Source organism: Podarcis bocagei (genome assembly GCF_964188305.1).
Source record: "Podarcis bocagei genome assembly, chromosome: 11".
In the NCBI taxonomy this organism is placed as follows: Eukaryota; Metazoa; Chordata; class Lepidosauria; order Squamata; family Lacertidae; genus Podarcis; species Podarcis bocagei.
In genome coordinates this window covers 22,318,999-22,334,816 of record NC_138136.1, presented here as the reverse complement: position 1 = coordinate 22,334,816, position 15,818 = coordinate 22,318,999, and the positions used below count along the sequence as shown (strand labels likewise).

At 38.8% G+C, this 15,818-nt stretch overlaps 1 protein-coding gene across 1 annotated transcript in view; it reads left to right on the top strand.

The window, feature by feature from the left end:
* The window catches only part of WDR36 (WD repeat domain 36), a 38,425-nt gene extending 23,401 nt beyond the window's left edge, over positions 1–15,024 (top strand). Inside the window, exons 17-23 of the mRNA XM_081213618.1 lie at positions 5,945–6,052; positions 6,899–6,996; positions 9,901–10,046; positions 10,357–10,476; positions 11,268–11,349; positions 13,175–13,362; positions 14,013–15,024. Of these exons, the coding sequence (XP_081069744.1) occupies positions 5,945–6,052; positions 6,899–6,996; positions 9,901–10,046; positions 10,357–10,476; positions 11,268–11,349; positions 13,175–13,362; positions 14,013–14,162 (892 nt within the window). The 3' untranslated portion in view covers positions 14,163–15,024. The remainder of the gene's footprint in view (positions 1–5,944; positions 6,053–6,898; positions 6,997–9,900; positions 10,047–10,356; positions 10,477–11,267; positions 11,350–13,174; positions 13,363–14,012) is intronic.
* The last annotated feature ends 794 nt before the right edge of the window (positions 15,025–15,818 follow it).

The window sequence follows — 15,818 nt, the reverse complement described above, 5'->3', positions numbered from 1 at the left end:
TGAAGGCCCAAAAAACCTTAAAAGACTATTTTGAAATAAATTTGAGGGCTGACGTTGAGAAAAGAGTGATCTGGGACGCAAGTAAAGCGGTGATGCGAGGTTTCTTGATTCAACAAAACTCAATAATGAGGAAAAAACAAAATGAGAAAAAAGAAAAGATTTTGGAAAAGATAAAAGAAGCAGAGAAAAAACTAAGAGTAAAACCAAAGTCCCAGGAGATTTTAAGAGAGATCAAGTTATATCAATCACAATATATGGAATTGATGAACCTGGAGATTGAATGGAAGATAAAGCAGATGAAGCAAAAGACATTTGAATCAGCAAATAAATGTGGTAAACTTCTGGCTTGGCAACTGAAGAAAAGGCAGAAACTAAATACAGTCACAAGTTTAGAAGTGGATGGAAAGAATATATCTAAACCTAATGAAATTAGAAATTGCTTCCTGAGTTATTTTAAAAAGCTTTATACTCAAGGCCCGCAAAATGAAGAAGATATAGATAAATTCCTTGATAAATATGGATTACAAAAAATCTCTCATCAAAACAAGATGGATTTGAACCAGAGAATAACAGAACAAGAGATAGAGGCTGCCATTCAGAATATGCAACTGGGCAAATCCCCAGGACCAGATGGATTGACTTCAAGATACTACAAATCTTTGAAGGAATGGCTGATTCAACCACTGAAAGAAGTCTGCAATGAGATCCTTGAGGGAAAAAAGACACCTGAATCGTGGAAAGAAGCATATATTTCACTCATACCAAAGACAGAGACTGAAAAGACTCAACTGAAGAACTACCGCCCAATATCACTACTTAATGTGGATTACAAAATCTTTGCAGACATTTTGGCAAAAAGATTTAAAAGAGTGTTGATGGAGAAGATTCATGGGGACCAAGCAGGCTTTCTCCCTAAAAGACACCTAGCAGACAATGTAAGGAATGTGATAGATATTTTGGAAAAGCTAGAGGTGAATATAAACACTAAAGCAGTATTGATCTTTGTGGACGCGGAGAAAGCCTTTGACAATATTTCTTGGAGCTTCATGATAAAGAATCTTCATGGGATGGGGGTAGGTCAAGGTTTTGAGAATGGTATAGCCGCAATATACTCTGAACAAAAAGCTAAATTGATTGTAAATAATGTAGTGACGGAGGAACTTAAGATAGAAAAAGGAACACGACAGGGGTGTCCAATTTCCCCATTACTTTTTATCTCAGTTCTGGAGGTGTTGCTGAATATGATAAGGGAAGACCAGCAGGTTAAGGGAGTGCAGGTCGGAGCTAAACATTACAAGCTAAGAGCGTTTGCAGATGACCTAGTATTGACTTTGCAAGAGCCAAACACTAGTTCGAAAAAGGTTTTAGAAATAATACAACAGTTTGGCCAGGTAGCTGGATTTAAGCTGAATAAACAAAAAACCAAAGTCTTAGGAAAAAATTTAACAGAGGCAGAAAAGGAGAAGTTTCAAGAGGAGACAGGGTTGACACTGGTTAAGAAGGTGAAATATCTAGGGGTCTATTTGACATCTAAAAATGTGAATTTGTACAAAGACAACTACGAAAAATGTTGGTCGGAAATTTAAAAAGATCTAGAAATATGGTCAAACTTGAAATTGTCAATGTTAGGCCGAATTGCTGTGATCAAAATGAATGTATTGCCTAGAATGTTATTTTTGTTCCAGACCCTGCAGATCCTGGATAAGATGGAATGTTTTAAGAGGTGGCAGAAAGATATCTCGAAATTTGTCTGGCAGGGCAAAAAGCCCAGAATTAAATTTAAAATATTGACAGATGCTAAAGAAAGAGGGGGTTTTGCCCTGCCGGACTTGAAATTGTACTATGAGGCAGCAGCATTTTGCTGGCTGAAAGAATGGATGCTCCTCGAAAATACAGACATCTTAGATCTGGAAGGTTTTAACAATGCTTTTGGTTGGCATGCATATCTATGGTATGACAAAGTTAATAGTGTCTTTAAGAATCACATTGTTAGAAAAGCACTGTTTAATGTTTGGAGAAGATATAAAGATCTGTTGGAAAACAAAACCCCTAGATGGGTCTCACCAGTGGAGGCCAAGGCAGTGAAGAAACTCAATATGGAGGTCGGATGGCCGAAGTATTGGGAAATTTTGGAACAGGATGGAGATAAGTTGAAATTGCAAAGTTATGAGAAACTGAAGCATAAGGTACAAAATTGGTTTCAATATCATCAAATAGTGGAATTTTTCAAACAGGACAGGAAAATTGGCTTCCAGATGGAAAAATCAAAACTAGAAACTGAATTGTTAGAACCTAGTACTAAGAATTTATCTAGAATGTATAACTTGTTGCTGAAATGGAATACACAGGAGGAAACAGTCAAATCAGCCATGATTAAGTGGGCACAGGATGTTGGTCATAACATTATGTCAGATGACTGGGAATGGTTATGGAACACCGGTATCAAATTTACGGCATGTAATGCCTTAAAGGAAAACATTATGAAAATGGTATATAGGTGGTACATGACCCCAGTCAAGCTGGCAAAAATTTACCATCTGCCCGATAACAAATGTTGGAAATGCAAAGAGACTGAAGGTACCTTCTACCACCTTTGGTGGACATGCCCGAAGATAAAGGCTTTCTGGGAAATGATCTATAATGAAATGAAAAAGGTACTTAAATGTACCTTTCCTAAAAAACCAGAGGCCTTTCTCTTGGGCATTGTCGGCCAATTGGTGTCAAAGAAGGATAGAGCTTTTTTCATGTACGCTACAACAGCAGCAAGAATACTCATCGCAAAGTATTGGAAGACACAAGATCTACCCACTCTGGAAGAATGGCAGATGAAAGTGATGGACTATATGACATTGGCCGAGATGACAGGCAGAATCCGTGACCAAGGAAAAGAGACAGCGGAAGAAGAATGGAGAAAATTCAAAAGTTACCTTAAGGACTATTATAAACTCAATGAATGTTAGAGTGTTTTGGTTTTTAGGAACAAAGGGATACAGTGACATAAGGTTAGAATATAGAGATGACTAAGATGACTGAGGTTGGAAAGTAACAACTGGGAGTTGCTATAAAATTATGGACATTGGGATGCAGAAAGGGGGGGTATGGGGAAGTCCCAGAAAAGAGGTTTATGAAAATATGTTACAAAATTATACGTGTATGTTTGTTTCTTAAGTGTTTGTTTGGGTGAAGTTAGAATGGGCAGCCCCTACATTTCAGCAGAAAGTTAGAATGGGCAGCCCCTACATTTCAGCAGAACTTGACTTTAATCATGCTGACTAATACTTGTTTCATTTTTAAAATCCCTTTCTTTAATTGAAAGTGAATTTTTAATGGCTTAGATAACTTTTGTAGTCTTTGACTAGCTTTTGTAGTTATTCTGTATACAACCTGTAATGCGTCTCCATCCTTTTTACTGGAACAGGGCAGACTTCAGTCTAATGAAGCATTTGCGTTAAAATGGTTTCTCTTGTCTACTTGGCAATCCCAGTTTAGGTGCCCCAAGATTGTGTAATTTCTCATGTCTCATATTCCTTTAATTTCCTCTGTCGGATGTATTAAATACCATTTCCATTTCAAATTTCCTGTGTTGTTGCCTTTTTGACGTCTTGCCTATAAGCATAACCTAGACTTGTCAGATTTCTTTGAAGTACCGTATTTTTCGCTCTATAAGATGCACCTAGTTTTTGGAAGAGAAAAACAAGAAGAAAAATATTCTGAATCTCAGAAGCCAGAACAACAAGAGGGATCGCTGCGCAGCGAAAGCAGCAATCCCTCTTGCTGTTCTGGCTTCTGGGATAGCTGCACAGCCTGCATTCGCTCCATAAGACGCACACACATTTCCCCATACTTTTTAGGATGGCAATAGTGAGTCTTATAGAGCAAAAAATATGGTAATTAGCCATCTGAGACATTACATTTTATGACAGGCTGCCTTGTTTGAACTTGTGTTTCTTCTCATTCACCTTTGAATGCACTGACATTTAAATGTTGCAACATTGCCCCACCAAAAAAGTCTCAGAGTTTCTTGTTATCATAACTTTTTCCAGATAGCAGTATGGATGTCAAATGGAAATGATGAAATGGTTCTCATATGTCAGATGAGTTGTCCATATGCAGATTAGTACATAATGTACTTGTTTTTCCATTCGCATACATTGAAACTATACAGTCTGTTGATGCAACTCTTGATTTAGTTTCATAGCACTTCAATTTTAATAGGAATGTACTGCAATACTAAACCAATTACGTTAACTAGCATGACATAATTGAACTAACATTTAAGGTTTCTTATGCCTGCACAGTACATTGCCTTGAGACATAAGTAAAAGGCATTTAATAAATTAAAAAATAATAATAATATCCAGAGCACACAACCACACACACATTGCAGTTGTTTTAATTTACCTGTACTTGGACTTCCAGTGTTGCTTTCATTCAGATTTATTGTGTGTGTCTCCCTGCTGAAGAGTCCAGTCTGAGTTGGTTCTCCCTTCACCCTTGTATTTGATGCTCTGTGGCTAACTAGAGCAGGAATGAAAAAGGATAGATGTTTTAAAGTTCAAACGGGACTTCAGCCAATTTGCAGGAAGAATAGGATTGATGAGCAGTTGCAGATTTGATTCTTGACCGCAATTGCACACTTCTTGAGTTGACAGATTGGGTGTGCGTGCCCACCAAGTGGACACACTTTAAACTGTTTTACTATGATTTGCTTTCATTTGGTCTCACAACAGTCGGTTCTTTGTTTTCTTCCTTTGAGGCATATGGCATAGCGACAAAGGGTAAAGGGGTAGCTTTTGGTTCCAGATGGTCTGGAATACAGTTGTAGCTGCCAGTCATGCAGTCCTGTGTTCATCCTACTCATAATGGGCAATGCACGTCTGATAAAGTTGAGCTATGAGGCTCCACTAGACCCAGTGTATCCAATGCTCCATAGGCAGAACTCTGCTTTTGCAATATTCTCCTCCTCTGTGTCCCCAAAACATGCTCCAGAAGGTCCCCCAACCGTACAGAGGTGATTTTCCTGGGGAGTTGCAGGGAAGAGGAGACAAAAGTCTCCTGCCACCCAGTATTTTTCCCCCACCCAATATTTTTGTCATCACATTACATGGCCAGTTTAGTCTATTGGGAACATAAGGGAACAAATTGTGATTTGTCACAATCACTACAGATTGATTTCTGTATGCTAAAAATCAAACATTACAAACTATCCCCACAATGAGTTAAAAGATTGACAAACTATGGGGATGCTTGTAGCTAAACTAAAGCATTGTATAAAAGCAAAAGAAAAGAGAAACACCAGATAACTTTTTTTTTTGAAGTTAGAAGTCATTTTTACAGTGTTTTTCAGGGTTTTGAATTTAATCATTATATTTTATTTTATTTTTGTTTTGTTAACTGTGATGTAGGACAGTCAACCCAGTCGTACTTACAAAAGACCATATGTGTTTATCCTTGTATGTTTTTTGTAGATGTCCATGTTTCTTAAATCTAATCCTCTGAACACTCTGCTCCAACTGTCTGGAGAACTGAAGGGAATAATGTTCTGGCACCTTCTATCATCCAGAGCACTGAGGGCTGCTGGATCAGTTGCCTCACCTCTGTGCAAGCGAGATCACCAGCATGAGATCAAGCCTGGCCCAGCTGGATTTAAATGCCCCTTTATTCTGACATTTTCAAATTGATTTCCCATCTCTCCCTTTTCCCCACACTCCTGCTCCCTAATACGGCTTTTTTCCCCCCGGTTTGTAATCCTGAACACAAGAACTTGCCCTGTCTCCTTTTTTAAAACCTTGAAGTGAACGTCTTTGGGAAGACTATACATTTGTCTGAAAAGCAGAATAAGAAGACTGATAATATTATGACTGGTACTAGTTTCATGCATTTAATAACTGGTAACTGAACTATATATTATCTGTTATGTGATGAATTGTTTTTCTCTTTGCAGCCTTGTCGACTGTTTCCTACTAGATTCAGCAGCAGTAAGCATTACTATGTCTCCTACGGGAGACTTCTTAGCTTCTTCCCATGTAGATGATCTTGGAATTTACCTGTGGTAAGTCTTCCAGTGGTCTTCTGAGCATGTCCATGTTTAAAGCAGATCTATAAGACACCAGACTGCCCATTTCTGTTGCTGCATTGTTCCATGGCACTTTAGTAAAAGGTGCAAGTTCTGCCCTTTGGAAAATTCCTCTGTAACTACCCCCGCCTCCCAATCAGTTAAGTGTACTGGGACTGTTTTCCTAATATAATGAAATTCCAGACGCGTTTGCTTGGAAGCGAGTTCTGTTTATGTCAGTTGAAACTTGCTTTACATCAAGTAAGATTTTCACTCCTCCACGTTTTGACTGTAATCTTTTATCCTGTGTCAAAAATGACTTCTGAAATTGTATTTATCTTCAAAACCAGCTTGCCTTATGACATGGTGGGGCTCTGCTGTCCAGAAAGTAAGCTCAAAACATTATTAGGGGCATTGGGGTAGTTGTTGTTCTTTGGAACCCAGTCAATATTCTTAGGACTGCGAACAATTTAGTTCTAACAAAAACAAAAAAAAACCTTTAATTTAAACTACATTAAATCGAAAACAGTAATCATACCAAATAGCTAAATACATAATAAATACAGTATACATACATTAAAATTTTACAACATAGAAAAAGCTGTTGTATTAATCAACATTTGCATTATATTCTACATAAATAGCAGTATGAGGATTGCATTTAACTTCAAAATGTTCTCTTTCTGGTCTACCAACTCTCACTCTTAACAACTTAGTCCTATAGCTTACATTAATCGCTCATGGTTATAGCAGATAGATCCACAAAGAACATAACGTGCTTTCTTTCTCCTCTGCCCCCACCCCAAGCCAAAATAACAATGTCTTCCATCTTGGATTTTACAGGTCTAACCGTTCGCTGTATTCGCTTGTCTCTTTGCGTCCGCTTCCACCGGATTATGAGCCTTCTGTAGTAACGCTTCCTGGAACATGTCCAGCTCAAGGTACTAGAGAAGGGAGTTGCTGAGGATTTTTTGGGGCGTTAGTGTACTTTTTCTGAATCTCCTGTTTGTGTAATTGCAAAGTAACGGCTTGCATACTGTTCCTAGGCCAGTGCAAAGTTGAATTCGTGAAAGATTCTATGCTCCCTTGTGTTCTGAGATATTGTTCAACTTGAAAATCCTATGGCTTCCTAGATGCTGCTAGACTACAACTCCCACCAGTCTTGACCAGCGGTCAGGACTGCAGAGACTGATGGGACTTGGCACCCAGCAACATCTGGAGAACCACAGGTTCCTCACCCCTGCCCTAGAGTGTGTAACCAGTTGTCCTTACTAATGACCACATATTTGAAGCCATGGGTGGGATCTAATGTCATGCTATGTTTAACATTCTGTTTGCAAGCATGTCAGTATATCAAGCCCTCACCATATGTTCTGTTCGGGGGGGGGGAGGGTTCCAACCCGCATAGAGCCAATTTCAGAGAGTGCATGACGCGATTTGTTTGGTGACTCTCACTCTTTATCTAGAGAGCTTTCACACTCTAGATAATGAGTAGCATCATGATCAATAATATTTTTTTAAAAAATTATACCCTGCCCATCTGGCTGGGTTGCCCCAGCCACTCTGGGCAGTTTCCAGCACACATAAAAACATGATAAAACATATCAAAAATTAACAGCAACGATCTGATCCAATATTTTAAAAAACCACAATAACTTGTGAAGTATTATCTGCTTCATTATGCCTTATCTTTCTCCATCAACTAGGATGGACCAGATAATAATTCGAAACATAAAACGAGTTGAAAATAGCCAAGTAAAATGTGCTATAAAATTGATTGGTCCACATCCTCTCAGCCTCGACTGTCAAAAGGCCAGCCCGAATATAATATAGCCATCAGTTGGCACTTCACAGAGTATAGGACAGGCCTACAACCTGAAAATCAACACAGAGAAACAGCAGTATATATATTTTATGTTAGGCTATATAGGCAACCGTCTAGAGAAAGGAACTTGTCTTGGAATTTGGCAGAGATGCAGTCAAGGTGGTGCTCTCATTTACTCTTGTTGATTATGATAACAAAGGCATCGTCTGAACCATGAAGGTTCCAGCTGTTAGATTAAAACCATGCATGGGATTGTGTTAGGAAGATGATGGAGAGCTGGCATCAACACTGATGTACTGTATGTTTGGTGTCCATATCCATTCTATGGCAGGCAGCCCTGTTGAATCATACCAAAGGCTTATCTGGTTGAGCACCCGGATTCCCAAAGTGGCCAGCCAGATGCTTATGGGAAGCTCATAAGCAGAACATAGAGTCAGAGACCCATAGAGTTGGATGGGATCCTGAGGGTCATCTAGTCCAACCCCCGCAATGCAGGAATACATAGCTGTCCCACCCAGGGATCGAACTTGCAACCTTGCATTGTTAGCACCACACTCTAACCAACTGAGCTAGCCAGCTGTACCAGCTCACAGCTGCAAATGACAGCCTCCTCTGAGAGTGCATTGCAGTAATCTAGTATTAAGCAGTTATGTGTGTAAGCTTTCAGATCAGATAAAAGAAAACGGCGACACAGTTCTCAGCTGCTGATGTTAGCAGAGGGTATTTTTGAACCCGTCACAGGCTGCTTTTCCAGGTCCAGCTGCAGATCCAAGAGCATGCTAAGAGTGCAAATATATTTCTAACATATGGACAAAATGAGCCACATTTAGATATTTATTTGGTACAAAACACTACAGAAACTACATTCTGCAAGAGGCGTTCCCATGCAATAGGGGAGACACTGGTGAGACACTGATGTCTAGAGTCCATGCAGATGTCTGGCAGTGCTTCCAGTTGTTGATGGTGCAGTCAGCATTCCGATAACTTGGATGATTTCTCCTGAATCATCTGACTTTGTGTAATGGTGAGAAAATGACACAAACAAAATATGTAACGAAACTGGAAGCAATCCAGTTCCCTATCTATCCTTCAGATTCAAGTGCAGGCACTACTTTTGATTCATTCCCTGAAGCAGATTGGCAGCTGTATGTTCTGTGAGTAATACCTTTCAAAAGAGGCATGAAAATGACGTCTTCGTTGCTGCCGATTCTGTGTCATTCAGAGCACCGAGGGAGCTTCCACAGCTAAGATTTAGCAGCTAAATCAGATGAGATACCCTTTGCTGGCCCCCACATATGCATTCTAGTTCTTGTAAAATTGAATAACTGTGCCTCTTAAAGAGAGGTGGTCAAGCTTTTCTGACAAGAAGACCAGATCCTTATGTCTTTGACCTCTGAAAGGCCAACTTTGACAGATTGGGGGTAGGAGAAAAGTTAAGTTAGACAAACAGATACATATTGCAGGTATGAAACCCTTAGCCAAGGGGACACCATCCATTGTGAGGAATTTCAAGCATGGCTTTCCATTCATGCTACAGGAATGTGCCTCCTTGGCCATCGTCTCTGGCTGTGTTCATCTTGTTATGTTCAACTGCATCTGAATTGTTTCTGTTTTATTGTCTTCACAGATTTAACATAATATCATCCCAATCGGTGTGTGTGTGTGTGTGTGTCTATATATATTTGTCCAGTAGCACCTTAGAGACCAACTAAGTTTGTTCTTGGTATAAGCTTTTGTGTGCATGCACACTTTTTCAGATACACTGCAATTTTGTGCATGCCCACAAAAGCTTATACCAAGAACAAACGTAGCTGGTCTCTAAGGTGCTACTGGACCATTTTTTTCTATATTCCGACTGCATCAGACCAACACGGCTGCCTACCAGAATCTAATATCATCCCAATGTGCTTGTGTAATTAACCAGCTGTGTTTATCTGAATGTCATTCAGGATCTACTGTCATTGGAATATTTCCCAACGTTGCTAAACGTTTCCCCCCCTGTCTGTTACCATTTTTAAAGATGTAGATGTCACAGAAGAAGAAGAAGAAATAAGTGATGAGATGATAGAATACGATTCTCCAGAACAGCTGGGAGAAGCATTAGTGACCCTTTCTATGTTGCCAAGATCTAGATGGAAGAACCTCCTCAATCTTGATATTATAAAGGTAGTATGTTCGTGCTATTTTTTAAAAGGTTTCTGACCAGGACCTGTTGCTCTCATTTTACATATTACGTGGTTGTGTTATGTTGACTGCAACAAAGACTTGACAAAATGTCTTCATAGTTTGGGATAACATCTAGGTTGTTTTTAGGGTATACAAATATCAGAAGTATTTTACACATGGTCAACCTAGATTTAACACACCAGCTGAGATTCTAACGCTTTCACAGATGGAAAGTTAATACATTTGGTGTTCTTAGGGTTACATTGTGAATATGGAAATTGTCTGATGATATAAAATCTCCCATCCACAGCAAAAGAACAAACCCAAAGAGCCACCAAAAGTGCCAAAATCTGCACCGTTCTTCATCCCCACAATTCCTGGCCTCATTCCACAATATGCTTCCATTGAACATGAAAATGGTGGACAACAGGTAAAGAGAAAGCTGATGATTCAAAACATCTACATGTAGTACTTCTCTCTCTCTCTGTCTGTGTCTCTCTGTATTTATGACTGCCTCTTGGAAGTAATTTCTTATGTAATGGGGGCTAAATCACTGGTGAATTGCAGTAACGGATCGTGGTCCTACTGTATTTTTATAGCATTTTCCCCCCTTCGATTCTCTATTCCCACTTACAACATCTTTGATAAAAGCACAGAATTTTGGCACCTCAACTGCACAATTACTGTGATGATGTAGATAATTATCTGCAATCTAATACTTGAAACTAGTACTTAAATATTGGGCAGCTTCATCATATATAGAAAGAACTTGCTGTTCTGTCATATCTAAGACCGGTTTCTCACTGAGGTTTAATCCTAAATACATTGTTAAGTATTACATAGATGAATCTCTGGTCCTCATCTATCTTTAGCTTTCTGAAGAGTCCTCGTAGAAATCCTTGTTTTGATTTCTCCAGATGCCCTTTCTTCCATTGTTTTTATGTGATGCATGTTTTCTCATGTGCTTGCATGTACACATGCATGTCTTCAAATGAGAAGTGCCTATGTAAGGATATTCATCTTGCTGGGTGAGATTCCTCCTAATTATGCCATTCTTCTATATGGCATTGTAATTTAAAGAGTACAGAACTAAATTAATTCAACATTCAAAATCCCTCCTTTTAATTCTCCTAAGGATGTTACATTTAAAATTTCATCTACCTATATTTGTAAAAGTTGTCTTTCATGCAATTCAATTGACAACCTTTTTTTATATTTCAGTCAAAAGTAGTAAACCTTGGAGTACTGGCACAAAAATCTGAGTTCTACCTGAAGCTTGAAGAAGCTCTGATAAACAGTGACTGTAAGTTATGATATGAAATGAATAAATTTGCATCCCTACAAGGTGGAGGGAGAAGGTGTACTTTATTTCCCTTTTCTCCATATATTATAGTGGTAGTGAATTGGCCTTCTTAAGGCTGGAATAACGTGTCTTCAGAATAGATATTGGGAGAAAGGATACCTTATCTTGGCTTGTTGGGGGATGCAATTTCAGTATGGCACAGTGTGTGCAGAACACTTTAGCTTCTTTAAAAGAGCATTCCCCTAAGGGGACATCAGCTTTACAAATTCTCCCAATATGTTGAACTCGGTATTACACATTAGGAAAAGGTTAAATGTCTCGGGTCCTCTTAATCCCCATTTCTCCCATTAAGTTGTGATGGTGCTGCTACTGTGCTTTTGATCCTTATTAAATCATCGGTTCCTGGGATGCCTTGGGAAAGAGTTGACCTGTTAATTGTGGTAACAGTCAGGCTAGTTACAGAAGTCCTTCTTTCAAAGCAATACACACCTAGCATACCCCAGAGCCAATTTCACAATAATTCGACTTTTTGAAGCATTCATTCCTTTAGGAAATTCCTTTAGGGCATATCAGAATTCCATTGTATAGATCTGACATTGTTTATGTCAGAACTTCTGACCTGACGAAAGGTTAGCTGAAGGCCTTTTATAAAAAATGCAGGCAAGCAATAGCAGGGAACTGGAATGTGTAAAGTGCTCTGGTTTTAAAGGGTTAATCAAGAAAGCCAGATGGGAAGGAAAACCTAGGTTACTATGACATGGCAGAGAATAAATTTTTATTTATTAAATAAATTTTATTAAATAAATTTTTATTTAGGGCAGTTTGCAAACCAAGATTCTTTGGTCAGTGATAATTTGGAACCACTCCACTACTACTGTTCTGACCTGTGTTTGAAATCAGCTTGGTCCCAGGCTCGTTTTGCACTTGGCTTTTGACCACCAAGAGAAAATGCCTGGGCTATCTCCACCATCTTGAGATCATTGGATCTGAACTGTTTTCACACATTAATACCCCATCCTGTAGAATTGTATCAGATATATTTTTTTATCTGCACAATCGGAATGGATTTCTGGAACCCAGTTGCTTTTTCTCTGTGCAGCCTGAGCAGGAGCAGTCACCATTAAGAAAAAGAGGTCAGAATAGGCCAATATATATATGTGGGCTGTCCCTGGATCAAGTGACTTTCCTTCTTTAAGTTCTCAAAGCTCTTAACCTAGCTCAAGGTTGTCATCTGAACTAGCCAGATGGTTAACTGGCTAGTTTCCATTGTTTTTCCATATTGCTGTAGCAACAGCCAATCAATGCCAGCCCTTGCCACAGCCACCAATGACACGCCAAATAGCCACTGACAATCTCCGACTCGCGGCATCAACCAATCCCACGTCACTGCTACGCAATATCCATGTATAAGACGAACCCTGATTTTTAACGCAAATTTTCAGGAAACCATCCTAGTCTTATACAGGGAAAAGTACGGTAAGTGGAGGGGTCCATATGTACAGCTGGAGCCTCCCGCTGCCAAAGAGGCAAGGTTTCAAATGGCATGACTTTGGGAAATAGAGATCTTCTTTTCTCCACAAAATAAGGGTCAAATAAAATTCCACCAGCTTGTGCTGTTCTCTTAATTGCATAAAATGAACAATTTGGGTTATGACCAAATTGTTGAATGGTGCAGGGTATAGGATAACTATTTAAAACACTGAGATATATATATAGAGAGAGATATAGATACACACACACATATTTACATATACATATACCCACACACACCCCATTTCTGTAACACTTTCTAGAACTTGTAGCCATATTCTTCCTGTTTTGACAGATAAATCTCCGCTCCGTATTCTGAAGGACATGGGACCATCTAATACAGAGGCAGAACTGAGAGGCTTGTCCCCCGATGGCGGTGGCTCTGTTAGGGTGATGCAAAGCTTCCTAAGAATGATTGAGGCCACGCTGAACACAAAATGCGACTTTGAACTGGCTCAGGCATACCTTGCGTTGTTTCTGAAGGTAAGTGTATCATTTCATACAATTGCTAGTGACATTCTGTGCAACACAGTTTGCTTACCGTAGAAGCCCCCAATCTGAATGCGCTGGGGGTGGGGGAGACACACTTTGCAATGAAAAAAGAATGACTGACAGCATCCGTTCCTTTTTGCAATAGCATTTCCCCCTACTGAAACTTTCATTATTGCTGTGTGATAGCACTGCTTGGCCTTACAGTGCTCATCTGAGGGGAGTTATTAATATGAGTTACTTACTTTGATCACAGGTAGGTAGCCATGTTGGTCTGCCATAGTTGAAACAAACAAACAAAATTCCTTCCAGTAGCACCTTAGAGACCAACTAAGTTTGTTATTGGTATGAGCTTTCATGTGCATGGTATGAGCTTTCGTCTGAAGAAGTGTGCGTGCACACAAAAGCTCATACCGATAACAAACTTAGTTGGTCTCTAAGGTGCTACTGGAAGGAATTTTGTTTGTTTGTTTTTACTTTGATCAGTTTGTGAAACATTGGCATCGTGCTAAGGAGGATATTTACCAACTTTTATAAATAATAATAATAAAGTGATGTGGTGGTTTAACACAGTAATAAAGAAATTTAAGAAATGTGTTCCTTAAAATTTGCTTTATGTAATTAATTTCATGCTTCCATTTCAGTTGCACTTAAAAATCCTTTCATCAGAACCAGATCTGCTGGCAGAACTATCCAGACTGTCACCCCAGCTTGAAGAAATTTGGGTGCATTTACAGACTCTTTTCAACCAAAGCCTTTGCATTTTAAATTACATGAAGACTGCTTTGTTGTAACATTCCCTTTGTTCTATAAGAATGCCCAGTTTAATGTACAAATCAAGTTTAATAATGGATATTTTCTCTCTTAAGTTTCAGAAAAGGTAACTGTACAGCTTGACTTGGTAACTTTATTTTGTACAAATTTAAACATGAATCTGTGCTACCTTCACAGATAAAGTGTGCTTTTATTATTGTGTAAATGACTGCTGAAACAGTAAAGTTCCCTGTCAAAAATTTCGATATATTCAATATGGTAAAACACTCAATATGCAGTTATAAATCTAAATAAATTTTAAGAGGTGATGTCTGATGAATTATTTGGGTACATTGATGCTGGACAGGTGTGGTCCTAGTCACTACCTAGCGGTAGACCATGTAAGAGTAGGATAATAAAAATGGTAAAGATGCAAAATTCTGTGTGCTGAAAAACACTTTTTGTATATTGAACAGATGTCTGCAAGAGCTGCAAAATTTAAATTTCTTTAATGACTAACAAATATAATGTGCATCACCTTAAACCAATTTGGATGTTTCATAAATTCTAGACATCACAGAATGCAGCATAAACTTGCCATATAAGATATATTATGCAAGTTTCAATTAAATGTTACATAACTGCAAGAAGTGAATTACTGGGAACCAGGCAGAGGGCCTTCTTGGTAGTGGCACCCACCCTGTGGAACGCCCTCCCAACAGATGTCAGGGAGCTAAATAACTATGCAACTTTTAAAAGACATCTGAAGGCAGCCCTGTATAGGGAGGTTTTTAATGTTCGATGTTTTGCTTTGCTTTTATATTTGTTGGAAGCCACCCAGAGTGGCTGAGGCAACCCATTCTGATGGGCAGGGTACGAATAATAAAATTATTATTCTTATTATTCTTGTGTGTTTACTAATTCAGTCCATTATTCCTAAACTAAAAAGGCCATTAGAATTTCAACCATGGAAGGTACTTTGCCTTTTTAAACTTTTCACTGGATATTGATTTAGTAATACAAAAATACTGTTTGGAAAGAATATTGAAAACCCAGCTCTAGAATTACACAGAATTCTATTTACAGTGAAAAAACAACTTTTGCTGCATTTAAAATTTAATGGCAAGTCAGACAGGATTTTGTGTAAGATTTGGGGGGTCCTTAAAAGTGTGGAGCCCAGGGTTTTCCCCCTAAATTTAAGTCAAAGCACTGTAATCCAGACACCATGGGAAGAGCTTTCTCAGGCAGGGCCAATACTAACCAGATTTAGAGTAGCCACAAACTTTGATCAAATGTCTTTAGATCTTTTTGCACCTAACAGATTGGATTGTCATGCTTGTGAGTAGAACCCTTGAAGTAAATGGGTCTTGTTAGTCAAGGCTTAATTTCAAGGGCTGTTTTCTAAGCTCGACCAAGTTTGGATCTAAGCCAATAGTTACAAATTGCAGCAAGCTGATAAGACGAATGTTGAATAAAGTAAGAAGATAAACTTGTGCATAATTCTTTGAATAAACTTTAATAATATTTAGGCACTTGTTCTAGGAAGTACAGTGGTACCTCGGGTTACAGATGCTTCAGGTTACAGATGCTTCAGGTTACAGACACCGCTAACCCAGAAATAGTACCTTGGGGTAGGAACTTTGCTTCAGGATGAAAACAGAAAGGCCCATTAGCTAAAGTGGTACCTCAGGTTAAGA